This window comes from Staurois parvus, unplaced genomic scaffold (genome assembly GCF_062004578.1).
Source record: "Staurois parvus isolate SC_StPar_1 unplaced genomic scaffold, SC_StPar_1.0 ptg000127l, whole genome shotgun sequence".
In the NCBI taxonomy this organism is placed as follows: Eukaryota; Metazoa; Chordata; class Amphibia; order Anura; family Ranidae; genus Staurois; species Staurois parvus.
In genome coordinates, this window is record NW_028317923.1 from 52354 (window position 1) to 72010 (window position 19657).

Below are 19657 nucleotides of genomic sequence, written 5' to 3' on the forward strand. Positions count from 1 at the left end.
TGGACTTTTAACCATGTTTTATGTGCCTTATTCTGGTCCAATTCGCTGATCAGGTAGGCTGTGCTCCCTGCATACGGTATATCTCAAGGTTTGATTTTAAGCTGTTTCTAGAATAAATAGGGCTTCTTATCCTGTGATTACCTGGGCTTTACAAATTTCATGCTGCTCCTTCACTTCAGTGAGCTCCTGCTGGAGAGCTGCAATATCTCTGTCCCTCTGCTGAACCTATGGACACCAAGTAAGAGACAGGAGATCTTTAGCACAAGGTGTTGACAAGTCACCAGAACCACTGTATAGAAATACCCTGTACCTGGGCATCGGCCTCTCCGCTGCATTCCTCCTTCTCCTTCGTGACAACTTCTAGAGCACTCTCGGATCTCTCTATCCTTTCCTTGAGAGTCTGGATCTCTGCGTCTCTTCTGGTGATGTCACTCTGCAGAGACTCCGTCTGCTGGACGGCTTCACTTAGACGCTCCTCGCTCTGCGATAACTGTGAAGGTCAAAACACAACAATCATAAACCACTAATAAGAAAAGAGACAGAGAACTCATAAGTGGACTCTCAGAAGGAAAAACACAGCTGGGTTTCTCTACCCTTTTTAACCACTTCCAGGCTGGACACTTTCCCCCACTTCCAGTCCGGACACTTTCCCCCACTTCCAGTCCGGACACTTTCCCCCCCTTCCAGTCCGGACACTTTCCCCCACTTCCAGTCCGGACACTTTCCCCCACTTCCAGTCCGGACACTTTCCCCCCCTTCCAGTCCGGACACTTTCCCCCCCACTTCCAGTCCGGACACTTTCCCCCCCACTTCCAGTCCGGACACTTTCCCCCCCACTTCCAGTCCGGACACTTTCCCCCACTTCCAGTCCGGACACTTTCCCCCCCTTCCATTCCGGACACTTTCCCCCCCTTCCAGTCCGGACACTTTCCCTCACTTCCAGTCCGGACACTTTCCTGTCCAGGTCGATTTTCAGCTTTCAGCACTGTCACACTTTGAATGACAATTGCGCGGTCATGCAACACTGTACCCATATGAATTTTTTAGCATTTCTTTGAGTCAGATAAAGCTTTATTTTGGTGGTATTTATTCACTGCTGGGATTTTAATTTTTTTTTTGCTATGTAAATGAAAAAGTCCAAAAATTTTGAAAAAAAAGTGTTTTTCTTCTAAAATTTTGCAAATAAATAATATTTCATCATAAATCTTGGCCAAAATGTATTCTGTTATCTTTTTAGTAAAATAACCCAAATTAGTTTATAACCAAAAATTATAATTTGTAAACATTTTTTTTACATTTTTATTTAATTTTTTTATATTATTATTTATGTTTTTTTTTTACATACTGTCACCCTAGCAGTACAGTGTTACCATGGTGACACTGTACTACTTGTGGGGGGTGATGAAGACTTTTTTTTTTTCTTTTACACTGATTGCTTTTACACCCATAAAGGCTGTAAAAACAATCATTTCTCCTTCTCTCTGGCTGCATTCTTGCAGCCATTGAGAACTACTATGTGAGCTGTGATTGGTCACAGCTTGTCACATGGTACAAGGCTGTTGTGAATGGCCCTGTACCATGTGATCTCTGTGATCATTCACAGATTTCACACGTAGTAAGCAATGATGTCAGAAGTGACATCTTGCTTACTACTCTGCATGTGATCACTGATTGGCCAATCAGTGATCACATGATCGAACCTTGCACAGAGGTCATGTATGACGATTGGTGTTCCACTGTGTCCGGAGGACACATTTTTTTTTGGTAAAAAAAAAATCCAAAAACTCCAGTTTTACCGCGTTTTTCAGCGTTAGCGCATTTTTACAGCTAAAAAAACTCCTCTAGAAATCCACTAGTTTAGGGGTTTTTCTCCTGCCAAAAAACGATGATTACAGCCTATGTGTGCATGGATACATAGGATAACATGCTGGGGGATTTATTGACTGTAGAAAAAAAAACGCCAAAAACAGCCACTGTAAAAACGTCAAGTGTGCATGAGGACTAAGTCTCCAAATAACTATGTGATGCGAGTCACTTTGGGTGGGGGGCCCATGGAACACAGCTCACTTTGGAGAGGTGGGGAGACCCCTGTCTCAGCTCCCCATATCCCTATTATGTGTAAGTCACCCTGTGCCTGTTAGGGGTACAGGGTGATCTGTCCTAATATTGGGGTGGGGATTGTTGATTGTTTAATGCCATGTGGTTGTATCCCATTGTTCTATTGTGTGTCTGGCTTGGGAGCAAACTATTATGGGATGTATGTGTTTATGTGTATTGGCTTGGTGGCAGGGGTGTCTCCAGCACCCCTCCCTCCTGATGGGACTGTCTGTTGGTGTGTCCCAGCCAAAAAAACGATGATTACAGCATATGTGTGCATGGACATGTAGGACAACATGCTGGGGGTTTATTGATTGTAGAAAAAAATGCCAAAAACAGCCACTGTAAAAACATCAAGTGTGCATGAGGACTAAGTCTCAAAATGACAGTTTGATTATTTTAAGAAAAAAAACTGCAAACATGCCATGAAGGTCATGGTACAAGCACCGCAGTTTGAGACCACATAAAAAACAAAGGTAAAGCATATAAAACTGCAAAGTAGATCAGCAGCAGAGGTGAAAGGCAGGAGATGAGCAGCAGTAGAGAACAAAGTGAAACCAACAGGGGAAGGAAAGGACTTCATCCTGGTCACCACTAGGAGAGATGGAAGGAGACTGAAGGCGAGTAAGAGTCCAAGCAAAGCTGTCAGGAGAGACCAGATAGAACGCGTGAGAGCTAGACAGACCGAAGATCTGGAACTGGCAAAAAAAGCATTAGAGTCAGTACAACAATAACAGCAGCCACATTCAAAAAACAAAACAAAAAAACTGCTTAAAAAAAAATCAAGAACGTTCCTCAAGAGATGCTCCAACTCAGATGCAACTATGTACGTTGTAACGTTTAGCACAGTACCTTTACAATAGAAAAGTTACATACTGTAGATAAATACACAACATTTTCTTGTGTCTATTTACAAACGTTTTCACAAATGATTCACACACCATTCACCCAGGTATCACACATTTGGATGAAAGTTGTGTGAACTGTGTGATCCCTAAAATCAAGTGTAAACAGGTGATTGTATATTATAGTTGTTTAAATATTGAAAACAGGTGAGAAATGGGGAAAAAAAAACAAGCAGTTGGCAACAAAGCAAAGAAAACAAAACAAAAAAGAAAACTAAAAAAAAAAAAAAAAAAAAAAAAAAATACAAAATGCAACAACAGCACAATTTTCAGATTGTCCAGTAAGATAAAATAGCTATGTGACGGGAGTCACTTTGGGTGGGGAGTCCATGGAACACAGCTCACTTTGGATAGGTGGGGAGACCCGTCTCCGCTCCCCATATCCCTATTATGTGCAAGTCACCCTGTGGTGGGTACAGGGTGATCTGTCCTAATATTGGGGTGGGGGGTTGTTGATTGTTTAATGTTATATGGTTGCATACCATTGTTCTATTGTGTGTCTGGCTTGGGAGCAAACTATTATGGGATGTATGTGTTTATGTGTATTGGCTTGGTGGAGGGGGGGGGGGTGTCTCCAGATAGGTAGATAGATTAGGAGACAGCCGGACAGGTTGGGGTAGGGAGTTCCATAGGATGGGAGAAGCTCGTGAGAAGTCCTGGAGGTGAGCATGGGAGGTGACACGGGAACTAGAGAGATGAAGGTCTTGGGAGGATGGAAGAGAGCGGTTTGGTTGATATTTTGAGCCCAGGTTGGTGATGTAGCTGGGGGGGAGTTGTGGATGGCTTTGTAAGTTGTTGTTAGTATTTTGAATTTTATTCGTTTGGCGAGTGGAAGCCAGTGGGGGGATTGGCAAAGAGGGGTGGAGGACACTGAGTGGAGGTCAGTGGAGGGATTGGCAGAGAGGGGTGGAGGACACTGAGTGGAGGTATTGGCAGAGAGGGATGGAGGACACTGAATGGAGGCCAGTGGAGGGATTGGCAGAGAGGGGTGGAGGACACTGAGTGGAGGTCAGTGGAGGGATTGGCAGAGAGGGATGGAGGACACTGAGTGGAGGTCAGTGGAGGGATTGGCAGAGAGGAGTGGAGGATACTGAATGGAGGTCAGTGGAGGGATTGGCAGAGAGGGGTGGAGGACACTGAATGGAGGCCAGTGGAGGGATTGGCAGAGAGGGATGGAGGACACTGAGTGGAGGCCAGTGGAGGGATTGGCAGAGAGGGGTGGAGGACACTGAATGGAGGCCAGTGGAGGGATTGGCAGAGAGGGATGGAGGACACTGAATGGAGGCCAGTGGAGGGATTGGCAGAGAGGGGTGGCAGACACTGAACGGTTGGTAAGGTGGATGAGCCTGGCAGAAGTATTCATGATGGACTGGAGGGGGGATAGCCTATGTAAAGGTGAGCCAATGAGGAGGGAGTTGCAGTAGTCGAGGCGAGAGATGACCAGGGAGTGAATTAGGAGCTTTGTGGTATCCTTGGTTAAAAAGGGGCGTATTCTGGAGATGTTGCAGAGGTTGAGGCGGCAGGATTTGGACAGGGATTTGATGTGGGCCTGAAAGAATAGTTCAGAATCCAGGGTTCCCATCAGCACCTTGCCATGCAGGGATGGGTTGATAGCGGTGCTATTCATCTGTTACTACTTTTCATTGGCAATAAAAGGATTATCAACAGCAAACAGCTCCTTTGATGCACTTTTGTGCTTTTAATGTAAATGTAAATGAGAAACCATCATGCCAAAAGTTCTCAAGTTCTTTCTCATGGAGTTTCTATCAGTTAAGCCCCTGATCTTATCAGCACCCTTTAAGGCCCTTGTGTAACAGGTAATCCTTCAGGCTAGCGTGGTGACGTCCATAGCAGCTCAGTGTTGTGTGCCATTTAGGGTTCATGTACACTGCAGCTGATAAACTCATGTTTAGGTGCTGTTCAGCATTTTTTTCAGCAGCCCCTGAACTCACCGTAATGTTTTCCTATGTGTCCATGTACACATCTTCGTTTACAGTTGTTTACAGGCATTTGAGTTTACAGTCGTTTTTTTGAACACAGAAAACTTGCGTTTATAAGCGTTTGGGTTTGAAATGTTTTTTTAACTCTTCCAGTTCCTGATGCTGTCCAGAGCCTTTTTTCATCATGAAAAATGCATGCAAAGCATTTCCAGGGTACTCAGATGGACAAAACACTGAACCCAGGCTGTCCCTACCAAGCTTGTCACCAATTCACACCTCAGACCTCTCCCACCCTTGGAAACAAAAGATATGTTAATGACCAATTCACACCTCAGACCTCTCCCACCCTTGGAAACAAAAGATATGTTAATGACCAATCACACCTCAGACCTCTCCCACCCTTGGAAACAAAAGATATGTTAATGACCAATCACACCTCAGACCTCTCCCACCCTCGGAAAGAAAAGATATGTTAATGACCAATCACACCTCAGACCTCTCCCACCCTCGGAAAGAAAAGATATGTTAATGACCAATTCACACCTCAGACCTCTCCCACCCTCGGAAAGAAAAGATATGTTAATGACCAATCACACCTCAGACCTCTCCCACCCTTGGAAACAAAAGATATGTTAATGACCAATCACACCTCAGAACTCTCCCACCCTTGGAAACAAAAGATATGTTAATGACCAATCACACCTCAGACCTCTCCCACCCATGGAAACAAAAGATATGTTAATGACCAATCACACCTCAGACCTCTCCCACCCTTGGAAAAAAAAGAAATATTAATGAGCAACTCACACCTAAGCTAATCTCAACACATACTGCTGTCTCTGCTTCTACTCTCTGTATTTCTCTGAAACAGTCTAAAATAGTTATTTACCACTTTTCAGTGCATTCTGGGCATTTGGGAGGTTCTCCTGTGCTTAACGTTAAAAAACACTTCTGAACGCAAACACACATAAACGCGTTATGCAACTAAACAGATGTTTTTTAACCTACATTTTTCATCAGTCAGTTTCCATCGTTCAGAAGTGTCCCGTGTACATGGGGGCCTAAGACGTCGCTTGTTTTGTGCTCTGTTGCTATTGCGATTTATCACCTTATTGAGATTTGAAGGACAGATATGGACTAGAGGTAAAATATGGCAGAAGTATTTGGAAAATGTGGGTGGTAGATGAAAGCATCAGCAGGACAGAGAGTGACAACCAGGGGCGGACTGACCATTTGGAAACTCGGGCACTGCCCGAGGGCCCGGGGTCAGTAGGGGGCCCCCATGAGATGCCCCTGGTACCTTTTTCATAGGCTTTTTTGAGTTTGGGCAAGGACCATGATCTCCTATTGCCCGGGGGCCCCATGAATTGTCAGTCCGCCCCTGGTGACAACACAAATCACAGGAAGCAAAGCAACAAATAAGAAGTCACTGGGGGACCCAGACATTTTCAAGCTTTGGATAATGAATTATCAGACAAAACCAACAGAAACAAAGAATATTTTTCCCTGCTACCTCCTTCTGAAGCTGGTGGACCTTGTTCATCAAAGAGTCCCTTTCCTCCTGCAATAATGAGATCTTCTCATGCGCGGTCTCTTGTTCAGACTCACAGGTTGCAAGCTGGGCTTGAAGTCTGTCTGTGGCTCTGCTCTGGATCTGAAACTACAGATGATGTTCAGGATAAAAGTAAGAATGTCTCTTTCACTTACATCATCTGCCAAAGCTGGTTTATGTATTCAGATTGTATATAGGTGAAGGCTGGAAATAAATAGATAAATAAAAGCAGCTAGTACACAAGGTAGAGGTAACAATCCCTATAGGTATATGGTATGAAAGTGCAGCACTAAAATAATAAATATGTCAGGTCAGGTGGAACAGTCAGATGCACCATATAAAATGAAAAAATAAAAATAATAACAATAATAATAATAAAAAAATTATATATATATATATATATATATATATATATAAATAAAATAGTCCGTAAAATATAATAATGTCCGTAGGACTACAAGATCCAGCAATCACAGTGATAGACATACTGTGATAATAATCAAATAAGTGAAACGGATATGGTAATATAGTCCTCAAACATATATTAATGTCCGTAGGACTACAAGGCACAGCAATTGTAGGTGAAAGATAAAATGTGATGATAATGAAGGGAGGGAATCCACCACCTCTGCCATATGTAAACTCACCAGAAAGCTATCGGTAAATCGCATGTATGCACATCACATCAGGGAACCAACAGACAGCCAGAGGATATACTATGAACTGCTCCTCCGCAGGCAAAAATGGAGGTGAAACCTTTCCTAGGAAGAATAGCTCACCACTGCTGAAGCTGAGCTCCAGGGAAACTATATGGGGCCCCTGTGGGGTCCCTCTGCCTGTCACTCCTGAGAATATTTCCTCTCTGCCTTCCCACTGAGATCCTCTTCTCATCCCCCCCCCTTCAGTCCCGTACCTTCATTGATGGCACGGGGGTCCCAGACTATCAGTGCGCACAGCTGGACAGCAGGCCGTTGCCCAGACAGCCACCTAGAGACCTGCGTACCCCTAGAGACCTGGGTACCTAGAGACCTGCGTACGCCTAGAGACCTGCGTACCTAGAGACCTGCGTACGCCTAGAGACCTGCGTACCTAGAGATCTGAGTACCTAGAGATCTGCGTACCTAGAGATCTGAGTACCTAGAGATCTGCGTATGCCTAGAGACCTGGGTACCTAGAACTGGGTACCTAGAGACCTGCGTACCCCTAGAGACCTGCGTACCCCTAGAGACCTACGTACCCCTAGAGACCTACGTACCCCTAGAGACCTGCGTATGCCTAGAGACCTGCGTACCTAGAGACCTGCGTACCTAGAGACCTGCCTACCTAGAGACCTGGTTTATGTATCCTTCTCCCGATGTGTGATACAGCCACAGTGACCCCTTACCTTCTGCTCCAGGTCCTCCTTCTCTATATTAAGATCTCGTATCTCCCTCTCTAGTCTCAGGATGGTTTCATTGAGCGAAGACTTCTCGGCATGACGCAATGTTAGCTCTTCTTGAAGACTTCCCTTTGTAATCTCCAGCTGCTGGACCTGGAAGAGAAAGTGTTGTAGAGGAGACGTCCTCAGTATGTTGGGGTCACGTAAGGGAAAGATTAAAGTAGAACTCTAGTAGTAGTCCAAACAATGCTCCCTCTCCTTCCAACTCCTGTGCTGACTGACCTGTGTAAGAAAGATGCATATACTTACCTATTTTCAGCCCACTCCAGTCTGGTCACATGATCCCCTGTGTCAGCCAGTGGCGGCGGCTGCAGGGGAGAGGAGAGAGCACTCAGACAGCTGGTCAAGCCACCAGGTAAAGCGTCATCACCCATAGGCTCCTTTGGCCCACCTGTTGTCAGCGCTCAGTCCTCTCCCCTGCAGCCGCTGCTGACTGAGACAGGGGAGCCAGATCATGTGATCGGACATCTTTCTTACACAGATTAGTCAGCAGAGGTGTCAGGAGCAAGGAGGGCTCAAGATTAGTTTTATCTGGGAGATCTACTTTAATCTCTTCACGCCAGCCGAACACAATGTGCGCCCTCCCGGCATCTGGGCCTAGACGCCGAGCGGCAGCACATTTGCGTTCTATTAAAAAATACATATGTGCTGAGAGCGCTCCCTGCACACATGTCCGGTACCCACGGAAAAGTCCCAATCTCCTCTTTCGATAGGGACCCTTCCCGATCTTGTGACAGTCGTGATGACGCGTCACGGCGGTCACATGACTCTAAACCCCGCCTCCTGGCTCCTGAGACCCTTAAAGGGCCGGGAGGCGCCGGCACGAAGGGGTTAAAGAGTACAAGTGTACAATCCAAACGCACACGTTCCTGCGTTAACAATGGCTGTGTGTATAAGTGGGCGCTGCAGCGACCGTCGGCTGGGGAGAATGTCACCAGCACACAGAGGATCACCAATACGGGTCCAAACGTTTTAATAACCGATCACTTAGTTACAGCAAGGCAACGTTTCGGAGTCTCGCAGGACCCCTTCATCAGGCGTGAGACGACTTTAAAGAGTAACGCCACTTTTGTTGAAAAAAGAAATATTCCCCTCCGGGTGCACATTGGAGGGAAATTAACAAACTTTGTTGCAGATTCCTACCTTTTGTTATTCTGAAGAAATAGCGGTTTGTTTCTCTGTGTCAATGGCAGAGTGAATCTAATGGGAGTGTCTCTATAATGAACGATCAGCTGCTGCACTTGCAGGGTTCTAATGTGGAAACTGGCAGGGTCTGCATCCCTTTAGACGTGATTTCCCTTTGGGAGTATCTCACCAAACTGATTATTTTAACGTTTTCACGCCGGCCGAATGACAATGTGCGACCTCCCGGGGTCTGGGCCTAGATGCTGAGCAGCCGCACATTTGCGTTCTATTAGAAAAGGACATATGTGCCGAGAGCGCGCGCCCTGCACGCCCCCGCCACACATGTCCGGTACTCACGGAAAGGTCCTGATCTCCTCTTTCGATCAGGACCTTTCCCGATCATGTGACCGCCGTGACGGCGCGTCACGGCGGTCACATGACCCTAAACCCCGCCCCGCCTCCCGGCTTCTGAAACTCTTAAGGCCGGGAGGCGCCAGTGTGAAGGGGTTAAAGAGGGGGCGATTATTTCTATAACCACTGTACTTTGCAGGGATTTTAACAACATTTGTTGCAATTTTTTACATTTTTTTTTCTGACATGTTGGTGTTCTATCTTTCATTTGGATGTTATATGTTGCAGTAAATACAGCTGGATAAAACAAAAACAGTGTCTGTCTTCATTTCAAGCTGCAAAGCAACAAACTGTGATAATTTTAAAGAGGGGGTGATTCTTTTCTAGAACCATTGTACATTGCAGGGATTTCAACAACATTTGTTGCAGATTCCCACCTTTTGTTATTCTGAAGAAATTGCTGTTTGTGTCCATTTGGAAAGTGAATCTGTATGGGAGTGGTTTCATAATTATCAATCAGCGGCTGCACCTGCAGGGTTCTAATGCGGAAACTGGCAGGGTCTGCATCACTTTAGACGTGATTTCCCTTTGGGAGTATCTCACTAAAAAGAACATTTCTGTTGCAGAGGATGCCCAAAAATCTGCTGTGTATCTCAGTGCAGACTTCTGAGAAAATCAGTAAGCCAATCACACAAGCAGGAAATGACATATCTGGAGGGGGGGGCGTTCTTTATACCATCTGTGTAGAGAATGCTTCCAGGTAGCCATATTGCATGTTACAGAAAATTACTGTGGCTTCAGATTGAAAACGAAGGGTATGAATTGTGTAGCAATTGTTTATGCTAGATTACTTTTTTTTAATTTGCTTTTTTTTTACCCCCACAAAAGTGGAGTTACCCTTTAACTTCTGCTAAATAGGCAAAATATATTGTAAAGCGCTGCGCAAACTGTTGGCACTATATAAATCCTGTATAATAATAATAATAATAATAAATAATAATATGTAATTGAGAGGTCTCTTCTACCATAGGATCTGTATTTGTGTGTAGCTGCCTTTCGGTTTCTTGCGTGTATGTACAGTGAATGTACGGTGAAAGATAAAACAATAGAAATTCTGCTAAATGCATTTAGAATTCCAGATGCTAACACGCGTCCAGGGGCAGACTGACCATTTGGAAACTCGGGCACTGCCCGAGGGCCCGGGGTCAGTAGGGGCCCCATGAGATGCCCCTGGTACCTTTTTCATAGGCTTTTTTGAGTTTGGGCAAGGACACAGGGGCCACATGATCCCCTATTGCCCGGGGGCCCCATGAGTTGTCAGTCCGCCCCTGCACGCGTCAACCTAGGGATGACTGTACACACGGATTGTAAATTTAAAAACAAAATCAAAGTTTGTCCAACAATCGTGGTCTGTAAATGATCTTTTCTTAGGTGCCAGTTCAGCTGCATAAGTAATCAGACGTGACTGCCGTTTGTACAATATTCCCCTTGTGTGTGTGCCGGTGAAACGAACGAGGCCCAAAAGCGATGGAGCAGATCAAGCATTTCTATGGCATTGCTTCGTCACATGATTGCTGTCCAATCAGAATCCTCTGCAAGGCTAGGTTCACATCTGTGCGGGTGGTGCCGCTGCGGATCCGCATGAAACCACCCGCACAGAGGAATGTGGACCCGCGGGCGGGTGCCATTAGTTCTAATGGCACACCGCCCGCACTGGGAGATGCAACCGCACTGGGAACCTCGGCTGCATTTTCCAAAAAAGTGCAGGGAGTTCTTCCCTGCGTGTCACGGGGCGCGGGCGTCAATTCAAATGAATGGGCTCTCGTGCTTGTGCAAAACGCGGCCCGCAGGAACGCGGATATGTGAACCCGGGCTAACTGATTCTGTGATAACATGCAGCAGTAGATCTACAGTGTAAGCACCTTAAAGGATTATAGAATAAGTCTCACCTTGTCTTCTGCATTTTGCATCTGTCTCTTCATAGTCTGCACTTCTCTACGCAGACGCTCCACATGCTGCTCCTTCTGTTTTAGCTGAAACATAAAAAAAAAAGGTTTGTCGGTAACACAGATACAGACTTTTTAGGTACAAGTCCGAATGGTCGTCACTGTGCGCTTACCTTACTTTCCACCGCACTATTGTGTTCTCCTAAAGCTAAGCTCTGAGTCTCCAGCTCGGCATGCAAGGCTCCGGTCTCCTGCTCCAAACGCTGACTGTGCTCCTGCAGTCTCACGTTTTCCTCTTGGAGTTCCTGCACGGACTGCTCCACATTCAGAAGCTTCGGAGGAATGGAGGACAACATTAGCAAAACTTACAGCAAACCATTACCATGCCCCAAAGAGATGCTTCAGTATATCTCTAAGGCAGATGGATCAGTTTTTTTTTTTCAAGCAGCTGGTTCCTCTATCCATACATTTGAGGTGGATGTGGGGAATCCTCTCCACCACGCTATTGTATGTTGACAGAGGGGAGGCTTCCGATCAGTGTTGCAGGCTGCAGTGCGGATCAAGCGGGGAACATCAAACAGCAAAGGTTATACAGAAGTCGATCAATAGTACATCTAGGGGGCCCATACATGGATCAAAATTCGGCAGTTCCCTGCTGGACCTTCCCAGCTTTGATTCATGAATGGCACACAGGGCCGTGGATAAGGGGGTATAGTCGAGCCACTGCTCCTGTGTCCATTCACACAGGGAGCGTGGCTCGGCCCCACACCCTGCTCTATCCTCATTGGCTGACTGGCTGGGATTGACAGTAGCGGGCTCCAATGGCTCCCACTGCTATCTCAGCCAATGAGGAGCAGGAGATCTGGGAGAGCCACTGCTATTGTGCACATTGCTGGGTTGGGATTGGGCTCAGGGTAAGTATTAGGGGGAGCTAGGGTGGGGGAGTTGGGCTTCTGCAAACCGAATGTTTTTTACCTTCATACATAGAATTCATGAAGGTAAAAAAACTTGAGAGCCTTTACAACCACTTTAGATTTCCACTTTCAATTACTGTAACTGATCCCCTATATGGCTCTCTCTGCAGCAGCTGAAAGTCAGTGGGAGGGAGAGAAGAAGCCAACTTTCAGCTGTTGCAGTGAGAGTTGTAAAGGGGATCGGTTCCAGTAGTTACCCCCTCCCACCATACCAATCACCCTCCCTGCCCACATCCAATTCACCCAGCTGCCTAGGCCCCCCTGCTGGCCTGGGCCCGTAACGAGGACTGGGAGAGAACCTGCTCAGGTACCCCCAGAGCAAGCAGCAAGCCCTAGGTAGAGAGGGGCAAGGAGCGCCAGCGGGGTACCCTAGAAGAGGAGAATCAGGGCTGCTCTGTGCAAAAGCACTGCACAGAGCAGGTACGAATAACATGTTTAATATTGAAAAAAAATAAATGAGCCTTTAATATCACTTTAACCAGTGCACCATGTGACCATACTGAAGCTATGGAGAGAGGCAGGAGAGGTTCTCTGCAGACACCAAATTGTACAATGAATACCCACCCCTGAGGAGCCATGGCTGACAGTGTCTGTGAATGCTGCTGCTAAAAAAAAAAAAAAAGTCACCCAATTTGAGCAAAATCGGGAGACAACTGTCTAATGTTTCCTGGCACCTTAACATGTCCAATCAATGCCGCCTCCAGGCAGTGATCCACATAAGAATATATGTCTGTCACCAAAGATGTGACAAAATATGAGAAAAAAGAAACAGGCATGTCTGCCATAATTAGCGAATATGTAGTACTGGCACATTATGGCACAACTAATCTGGGGCCCATGTAATAAAAAACAAAATCTGCTTTAATAGCATTGCTGTGTACATTCTGGACCGGCACCAAGGTAACAGTAGGTGGTGTAGCCTGTCCTGACCTGCTCCCTGGCTCTGTGTAAACTCTCCAGTGTGCCGCGGTGCTCCCTCTGCAGGTCTGCATTGTTCTTCTCCTGCTCCAGGACTCGTTGCTGCAGCTCCATTGCTTCTCTCTGACAGCTGCTATATCTCCCCCGCAGAGAGGCGGCCTCTGCCTGTGTTCCTTGCAGCTCCTCCTGCATGGTACCCAGCTGGAAGGACAAAAACAGCACCACGAGTCAGGAGTGTGCACAACCACCAACCAATCACGGATCAGCTTTTAGCTATTGCTCTCTACAAAGACAGCAGCCAGCTGGCCCTCCTGCTCCTATAACTTCCCATTGGCTAACAATTCAGTGATGAACCAATAGGGAGGCGCAGAAGAATGAGGATCAGCAAACCAACACTGTTAGAAAATGTTTTAATTTGCATATCGGGGTGTCCCGGGATTTAGGGATCCGAGTTGTTTCTGAAGCTCAATGTGTGTAATGGCATGGCGGCCTAATAGCTGAGAAGCTTAATTCCTTTTGCATCTAAACTGGGAATATAATATAACTAAAAAGTGCAACTAAAAGGTACCAATTGCAGATACTACACCATACACAAGCCTCTCACATGCTCCTCCCTGCAGACACTGCAGCTCAGAGTGGGAGGGCTTCAGCAATGGAGGCAGTTTTGTCTATTCATTAATCAGTGGGCAGGACTAGGTGTTGCTAAGAGTTGAATCACTCAGCTACAGGCCTGTCAATCCGCAGTGACAAAGCTGACAGCCCCGCCCCCCATCTTCCCACTGCAGTGCAGAGCCTACTTGAGAGTGGCTACTATGCTCTGAATTCACTATATCCACTCTCCCCGGACCCCGCATTCACTATGTCCGTTCTCCCCAGACCCTGCATTCACTATATCCGCTCTCCCCGGACCCCGCATTCACTATATCCGCTCTCCCTGGACCCTGCATTCACTATATCCACTCTCCCCGGACCCCGCATTCACTATATCCACTCTCCCCGGACCCCGCATTCACTATATCAGCTCTCCCCGGACCCCGCATTCACTATATCAGCTCTCCCCGGACCCCGCATTCACTATGTCCGTTCTCCCCGGACCCCGCATTCACTATATCCGCTCTCCCCGGACCCCGCATTCACTATATCCGCTCTCCCCGGACCCCGCATTCACTATATCCGCTCTCCCCGGACCCGGCATTCACTATATCTGCTCTCCCCGGACCCGGCATTCACTATATCCGCTCTCCCTGGACCCCGCATTCACTATATCTGCTATCTCTGGACCCCGAATTCACTATATCCGCTCTCCCCGGACCCCGCATTCACTATATCCGCTCTCCCGGACCCCGCATTCACTATATCCGCTCTCCCCGGACCCCGCATTCACTATATCCGCTCTCCCCGGACCCCGCATTCACTATATCCGCTCTCCCCGGACCCCGCATTCACTATATCCGCTCTCCCCGGACCCCGCATTCACTATATCCGCTCTCCCCGGACCCCGCATTCACTATATCCGCTCTCCCGGACCCCGCATTCACTATATCCGCTCTCCCCGGACCCCGCATTCACTATATCCGCTCTCCCCGGACCCCGCATTCACTATATCCGCTCTCCCCGGACCCCGCATTCACTATATCCGCTCTCCCCGGACCCCGCATTCACTATATCTGCTCTCCCCGGACCCCGCATTCACTATATCCGCTCTCCCTGGACCCCGCATTCACTATATCCACTCTCCCTGGACCCCGCATTCACTATATCCGCTCTCCCCGGACCCCGCATTCACTATATCCACTCTCCCCGGGCCCCGCATTCACTATACTTGCATGCTTTACTGTATATACAGACTGATTTTACTGTTGTGGGTTTACTAACACTTTAAGTGCTGCAAGACACATTTTTTAATATGAGCCCATAGATCCCCCTTAAAATGCCAGTAAGGAAAACATGATGACATTCATGAGCAGGAAAAAAACAACAACCTTGTCTTGGTCACATGATTCTGTAAGGTGGGGGGGGGGGGAGAGAGAGAGAGAGAGAGAGAGAGAGAGGGGGGGAGAGGGGGGAGAGGAGAGAGAGAGACTGGGTTTAGGTTTAAATTTAGTCCCAAACTAACAATGAGAGGCACTGATGAAAAAGGCCAAATGTAAGTCAGAGGGAGGTCAACTGCAGGTGCAATGTACCCGTTGATGAATTCTGAAAGATCATATGGGGCAGCACAGTGGCTAAATGGTTAGCACTTCCACCTGGCAGTACTCGGGTCGTTGGTTTGAATCTCAACCATGGCACCACCTGCCTGGAGTTTGCTTGTTCTCCCTGTGCGTGTTATCTCCCACACACCAAAGACATGCTGGGAGGTGAATTGGCTCCTGTCTATATTGTCCCTAGTATGTGTATGTATGAATGTGAGTTAGGGACCTTAGATTGTACGCCCCTTGAGGGTTAGGGACCTTAGATTGTACACCCCTTGAGGGTTAGGGACCTTAGATTGTACGCCCCTTGAGGGTTAGGGATTAGATTGTACGCCCCTTGAGGGTTAGGGACCTTAGATTGTACGCCCCTTGAGGGTTAGGGCCCTTAGATTGTACGCCCCTTGAGGGTTAGGGCCCTTAGATTGTACGCCCCTTGAAGGTTAGGGACCTTAGATTGTACACCCCTTGAGGGTTAGGGACCTTAGATTGTACACCCCTTGAGGGTTAGGGACCTTAGATTGTACACCCCTTGAGGGTTAGGGACCTTAGATTGTACACCCCTTGAGGGTTAGGGACCTTAGATTGTACGCCCCCTTGAGGGTTAGGGACCTTAGATTGTACGCCCCTTGAGGGTTAGGGACTGATGTGAATGTACAGTATATATGTAAAGCGCTGCGTACATTGACGGCGCTATATAAGTACCTGAAATAAATAAAAAAACTCTTTTACAAAATAAATATAGAGACAAAGAATTGATTTAATTTCCTGTATGCATGTTTGGGTCAGTGAGCCAGAGATATACAAGCCAGACACAGCCAGGTATCTAGTATTTTCCAACAGAGGCTAGGAATGACAGCCCTGCACTTTAGGGCTCGTTCACACCGAATGTGCAGAAAAACTGATGGAAAACTTGCACATTTCAGAAACATCAGTTTTCATGAGCGTTTCAGCGAGCGAGTTTTATACAAATTGCAGATTCCTGCGCACAAAAGATCTGCAGTGATACCAATGTTGTGCTGTGAACAGGGCACATAGAGAACAAGTGTTTTCGTTTTGCCCTTGCAGACTGTGTGCAGAAAAACTGACGTCTCTGCACCATGGTGTGAACGAGGCCTTAACCGCCTCCCATATAGTGCAATGACGGGCGCAAGGCGGTTCTCTAGTTCTGGGAGGACGTCATATGACATCCTCCCATTCTAACAGCGCATGCGTGGCTCCGGGAGCGTCTCTCGGACACAGCGGATCACCGATCAACGGAAAGAGCCGAAGATGTCGGCTCGGTCATGTGATCAGCTGTGTCGAATCACAGCTGATCGCATGTAAATAGGGAAATGCCGGTTATCTGCATTTCTCTCCTCTCGAGCGGTCACGCTGACAGAGGAGAGGAGAGCCGGTAATCGGCATTCCTCGGAGGGGACATGTACACTGATCATCAGGGCACTGATGATCAGTGTGCCCTGATGATCAGTGTAGCCCCTGCAGTGCCACCTGTCAGTGTCCATCAGTGCCACATATCAGTGCTCATCCATGCCACCTGCCAGTGCCCATCAGTGCCATATCAGTGCCCATCTGAGCTGCTTTTCAGTGCCACCTATCAATGCCAGTCAGTGCTGCCAATCAGTGCCACCTATCAATGCCAATCAGTGCCAGTCAGTGCCGCCTATCAGTGCCTGTCAGTGCCACCTATCAGTGCCAGTCAATGCCGCCTATCAGTGGCATATATGAGTGCTGCCTTTCCTTTCATTGCCCATCAGTGATGCCTGTCAATGCCCATCAGTGCCACCTACCAGTGCCTCCTCATCAGTGCCACCTATCAGTGTCCATCAGTGCAGCTTATCAGTGCCCATCACTGCAGCCTCATTAGCGCACATCAGTGAAGGAGAAAAAGCACTTATTTACAAAATTTTCTAACAAAAACGAAGAAAAAAAAATTTTTTTTCAAAATTTTCAGTGGTTTTTGGTTTGTTTAAGAAAAAATAAAAACCCCGAGGTGATTAAATACAACCAAAATAAAGCTCCATCACAAAAAAATGATAAAAATTTAATATAGGTACAGTGTTACATGACCGCACAATTATCATTCAAAGTGTGACAGCGCTGAAAGCTGGAAATTGGCCTGGGCAGGAAGGGGGTATATGTGCCCTGTAGGCAGGAAGGAGGTAGAAGTGCCCTGTAGGCAGGAAGGGGGTAGAAGTGCCCTGTAGGCAGGAAGGAGGTAGAAGTGCCCTGTAGGCAGGAAGGGGGTAGAAGTGCCCTGTAGGCAGGAAGGGGGTAGAAGTGCCCTGTAGGCAGGAAGGGGGTATATGTGCCCTGTAGGCAGGAAGGGGGTAGAAGTGCCCTGTAGGCAGGAAGGAGGTAGAAGTGCCCTGTAGGCAGGAAGGGGGTAGAAGTGCCCTGTAGGCAGGAAGGGGGTATATGTGCCCTGTAGGCAGGAAGGGGGTAGAAGTGTCCTGTAGGCAGGAAGGAGGTAGAAGTGTCCTGTAGGCAGGAAGGGGGTAGAAGTGCCCTGTAGGCAGGAAGGGGGTAGAAGTGCCCGGTAGGCAGGAAGGAGGTAGAAGTGCCCTGTAGGCAGGAAGGGGGTATATGTGCCCTGTAGGCAGGAAGGAGGTAGAAGTGCCCTGTATGCAGGAAGGGGGTAGAAGTGCCCGGTAGGCAGGAAGGAGGTAGAAGTGCCCTGTAGGCAGGAAGGAGGTAGAAGTGCCCTGTAGGCAGGAAGGAGGTAGAAGTGCCCTGTAGGCAGGAAGGGGGTAGAAGTGCCCTGTAGGCAGGAAGGGGGTATATGTGCCCTGTAGGCAGGAAGGAGGTAGAAGTGCCCTGTAGGCAGGAAGGGGGTAGAAGTGCCCTGTAGGCAGGAAGGGGGTATATGTGCCCTGTAGGCAGGAAGGGGGTAGAAGTGCCCTGTAGGCAGGAAGGAGGTAGAAGTGCCCTGTAGGCAGGAAGGGGGTAGAAGTGCCCTGTAGGCAGGAAGGGGGTATATGTGCCCTGTAGGCAGGAAGGGGGTAGAAGTGTCCTGTAGGCAGGAAGGAGGTAGAAGTGTCCTGTAGGCAGGAAGGGGGTAGAAGTGCCCTGTAGGCAGGAAGGGGGTAGAAGTGCCCGGTAGGCAGGAAGGAGGTAGAAGTGCCCTGTAGGCAGGAAGGGGGTATATGTGCCCTGTAGGCAGGAAGGAGGTAGAAGTGCCCTGTATGCAGGAAGGGGGTAGAAGTGCCCGGTAGGCAGGAAGGAGGTAGAAGTGCCCTGTAGGCAGGAAGGGGGTAGAAGTTCCCGGTAGGCAGGAAGGGGGTAGAAGTGCCCGGTAGGCAGGAAGGGGGTAGAAGTGTCCTGTAGGCAGGAAGGGGGTAGAAGTGCCCTGTAGGCAGGAAGGAGGTAGAAGTGCCCTGTAGGCAGGAAGGGGGTAGAAGTGTCCTGTAGGCAGGAAGGGGGTAGAAGTGCCCTGTAGGCAGGAAGGGGGTATACGTGCCCTGTAGGCAGGAAGGGGGTAGAAGTGCCCTGTAGGCAGGAAGGGGGTAGAAGTGCCCTGTAGGCAGGAAGGGGGTATACGTGCCCTGTAGGCGAGGGATTAAAGATGATCTTTGTCAGTATTCCTCACCGATTCCTTTCAAACCCTCCACATGCAGCGGCATCATATGGACCTGCAAAGGAGGAGACACCTGCAAGCAAACGCATATATTCGGGATAATCACCGTGAACATTGTGTCCTGCAGCTCTGCCCTCAGTCTGTGTATTAACATCAGATGTTCCCGTTCTGTACTCTCTGCTCTTACAAGCTGGTCTTCTAGCTCCTCTCTGTGATGCTGGTCCCATGACGCTCGGGTGGGATCTTTTTTCGGCACATAAAGAGATCCTTCTCTAAGGTTATCAAACTGCAGAAAAACCACAAGATCTGAGCAATGGACAGACATTAATACACACAAGAAGATCTTTCTAGCAAAAAACTACAGATTTTTACTTGCAAACAAAAAGTGTCAGCCTAGGCCTGGTGGCCTGGTATCCTTCATTGGATAACCTCAGCTCACAGGGGGTCCTTACCTCTGCCTGCAGCTCCCGCTGGCGCACTCTCAAGGCATAGTTCTCCCCTTCCAGCTGAGACAGGCGCAGGTTGCATTCAGACAGCTGAAAATAGAACATGAAGACTGATGTAAAGAGAACCTGTTGTCGCATTACCCCTATAAGAGATACACACTTGTATGTGCGGTGAAAGTGTGACTTACAAGTGTTAGGA

General features: G+C 47.9%; 1 protein-coding gene across 1 annotated transcript in view; it reads right to left on the reverse strand.

The window, feature by feature from the left end:
- The window catches only part of PMFBP1 (polyamine modulated factor 1 binding protein 1), an 86188-nt gene that overhangs the window by 40444 nt on the left and 26087 nt on the right, over positions 1 to 19657 (reverse strand). The window contains exons 9-17 of the mRNA XM_089672436.1: positions 19465 to 19548; positions 19119 to 19298; positions 13259 to 13447; positions 11528 to 11686; positions 11358 to 11441; positions 7879 to 8025; positions 6456 to 6602; positions 311 to 490; positions 142 to 225 (exon numbers count right to left, since the gene is read on the reverse strand). Coding sequence (XP_089528562.1) covers positions 142 to 225; positions 311 to 490; positions 6456 to 6602; positions 7879 to 8025; positions 11358 to 11441; positions 11528 to 11686; positions 13259 to 13447; positions 19119 to 19298; positions 19465 to 19548 — 1254 coding nt within the window. The remainder of the gene's footprint in view (positions 1 to 141; positions 226 to 310; positions 491 to 6455; positions 6603 to 7878; positions 8026 to 11357; positions 11442 to 11527; positions 11687 to 13258; positions 13448 to 19118; positions 19299 to 19464; positions 19549 to 19657) is intronic.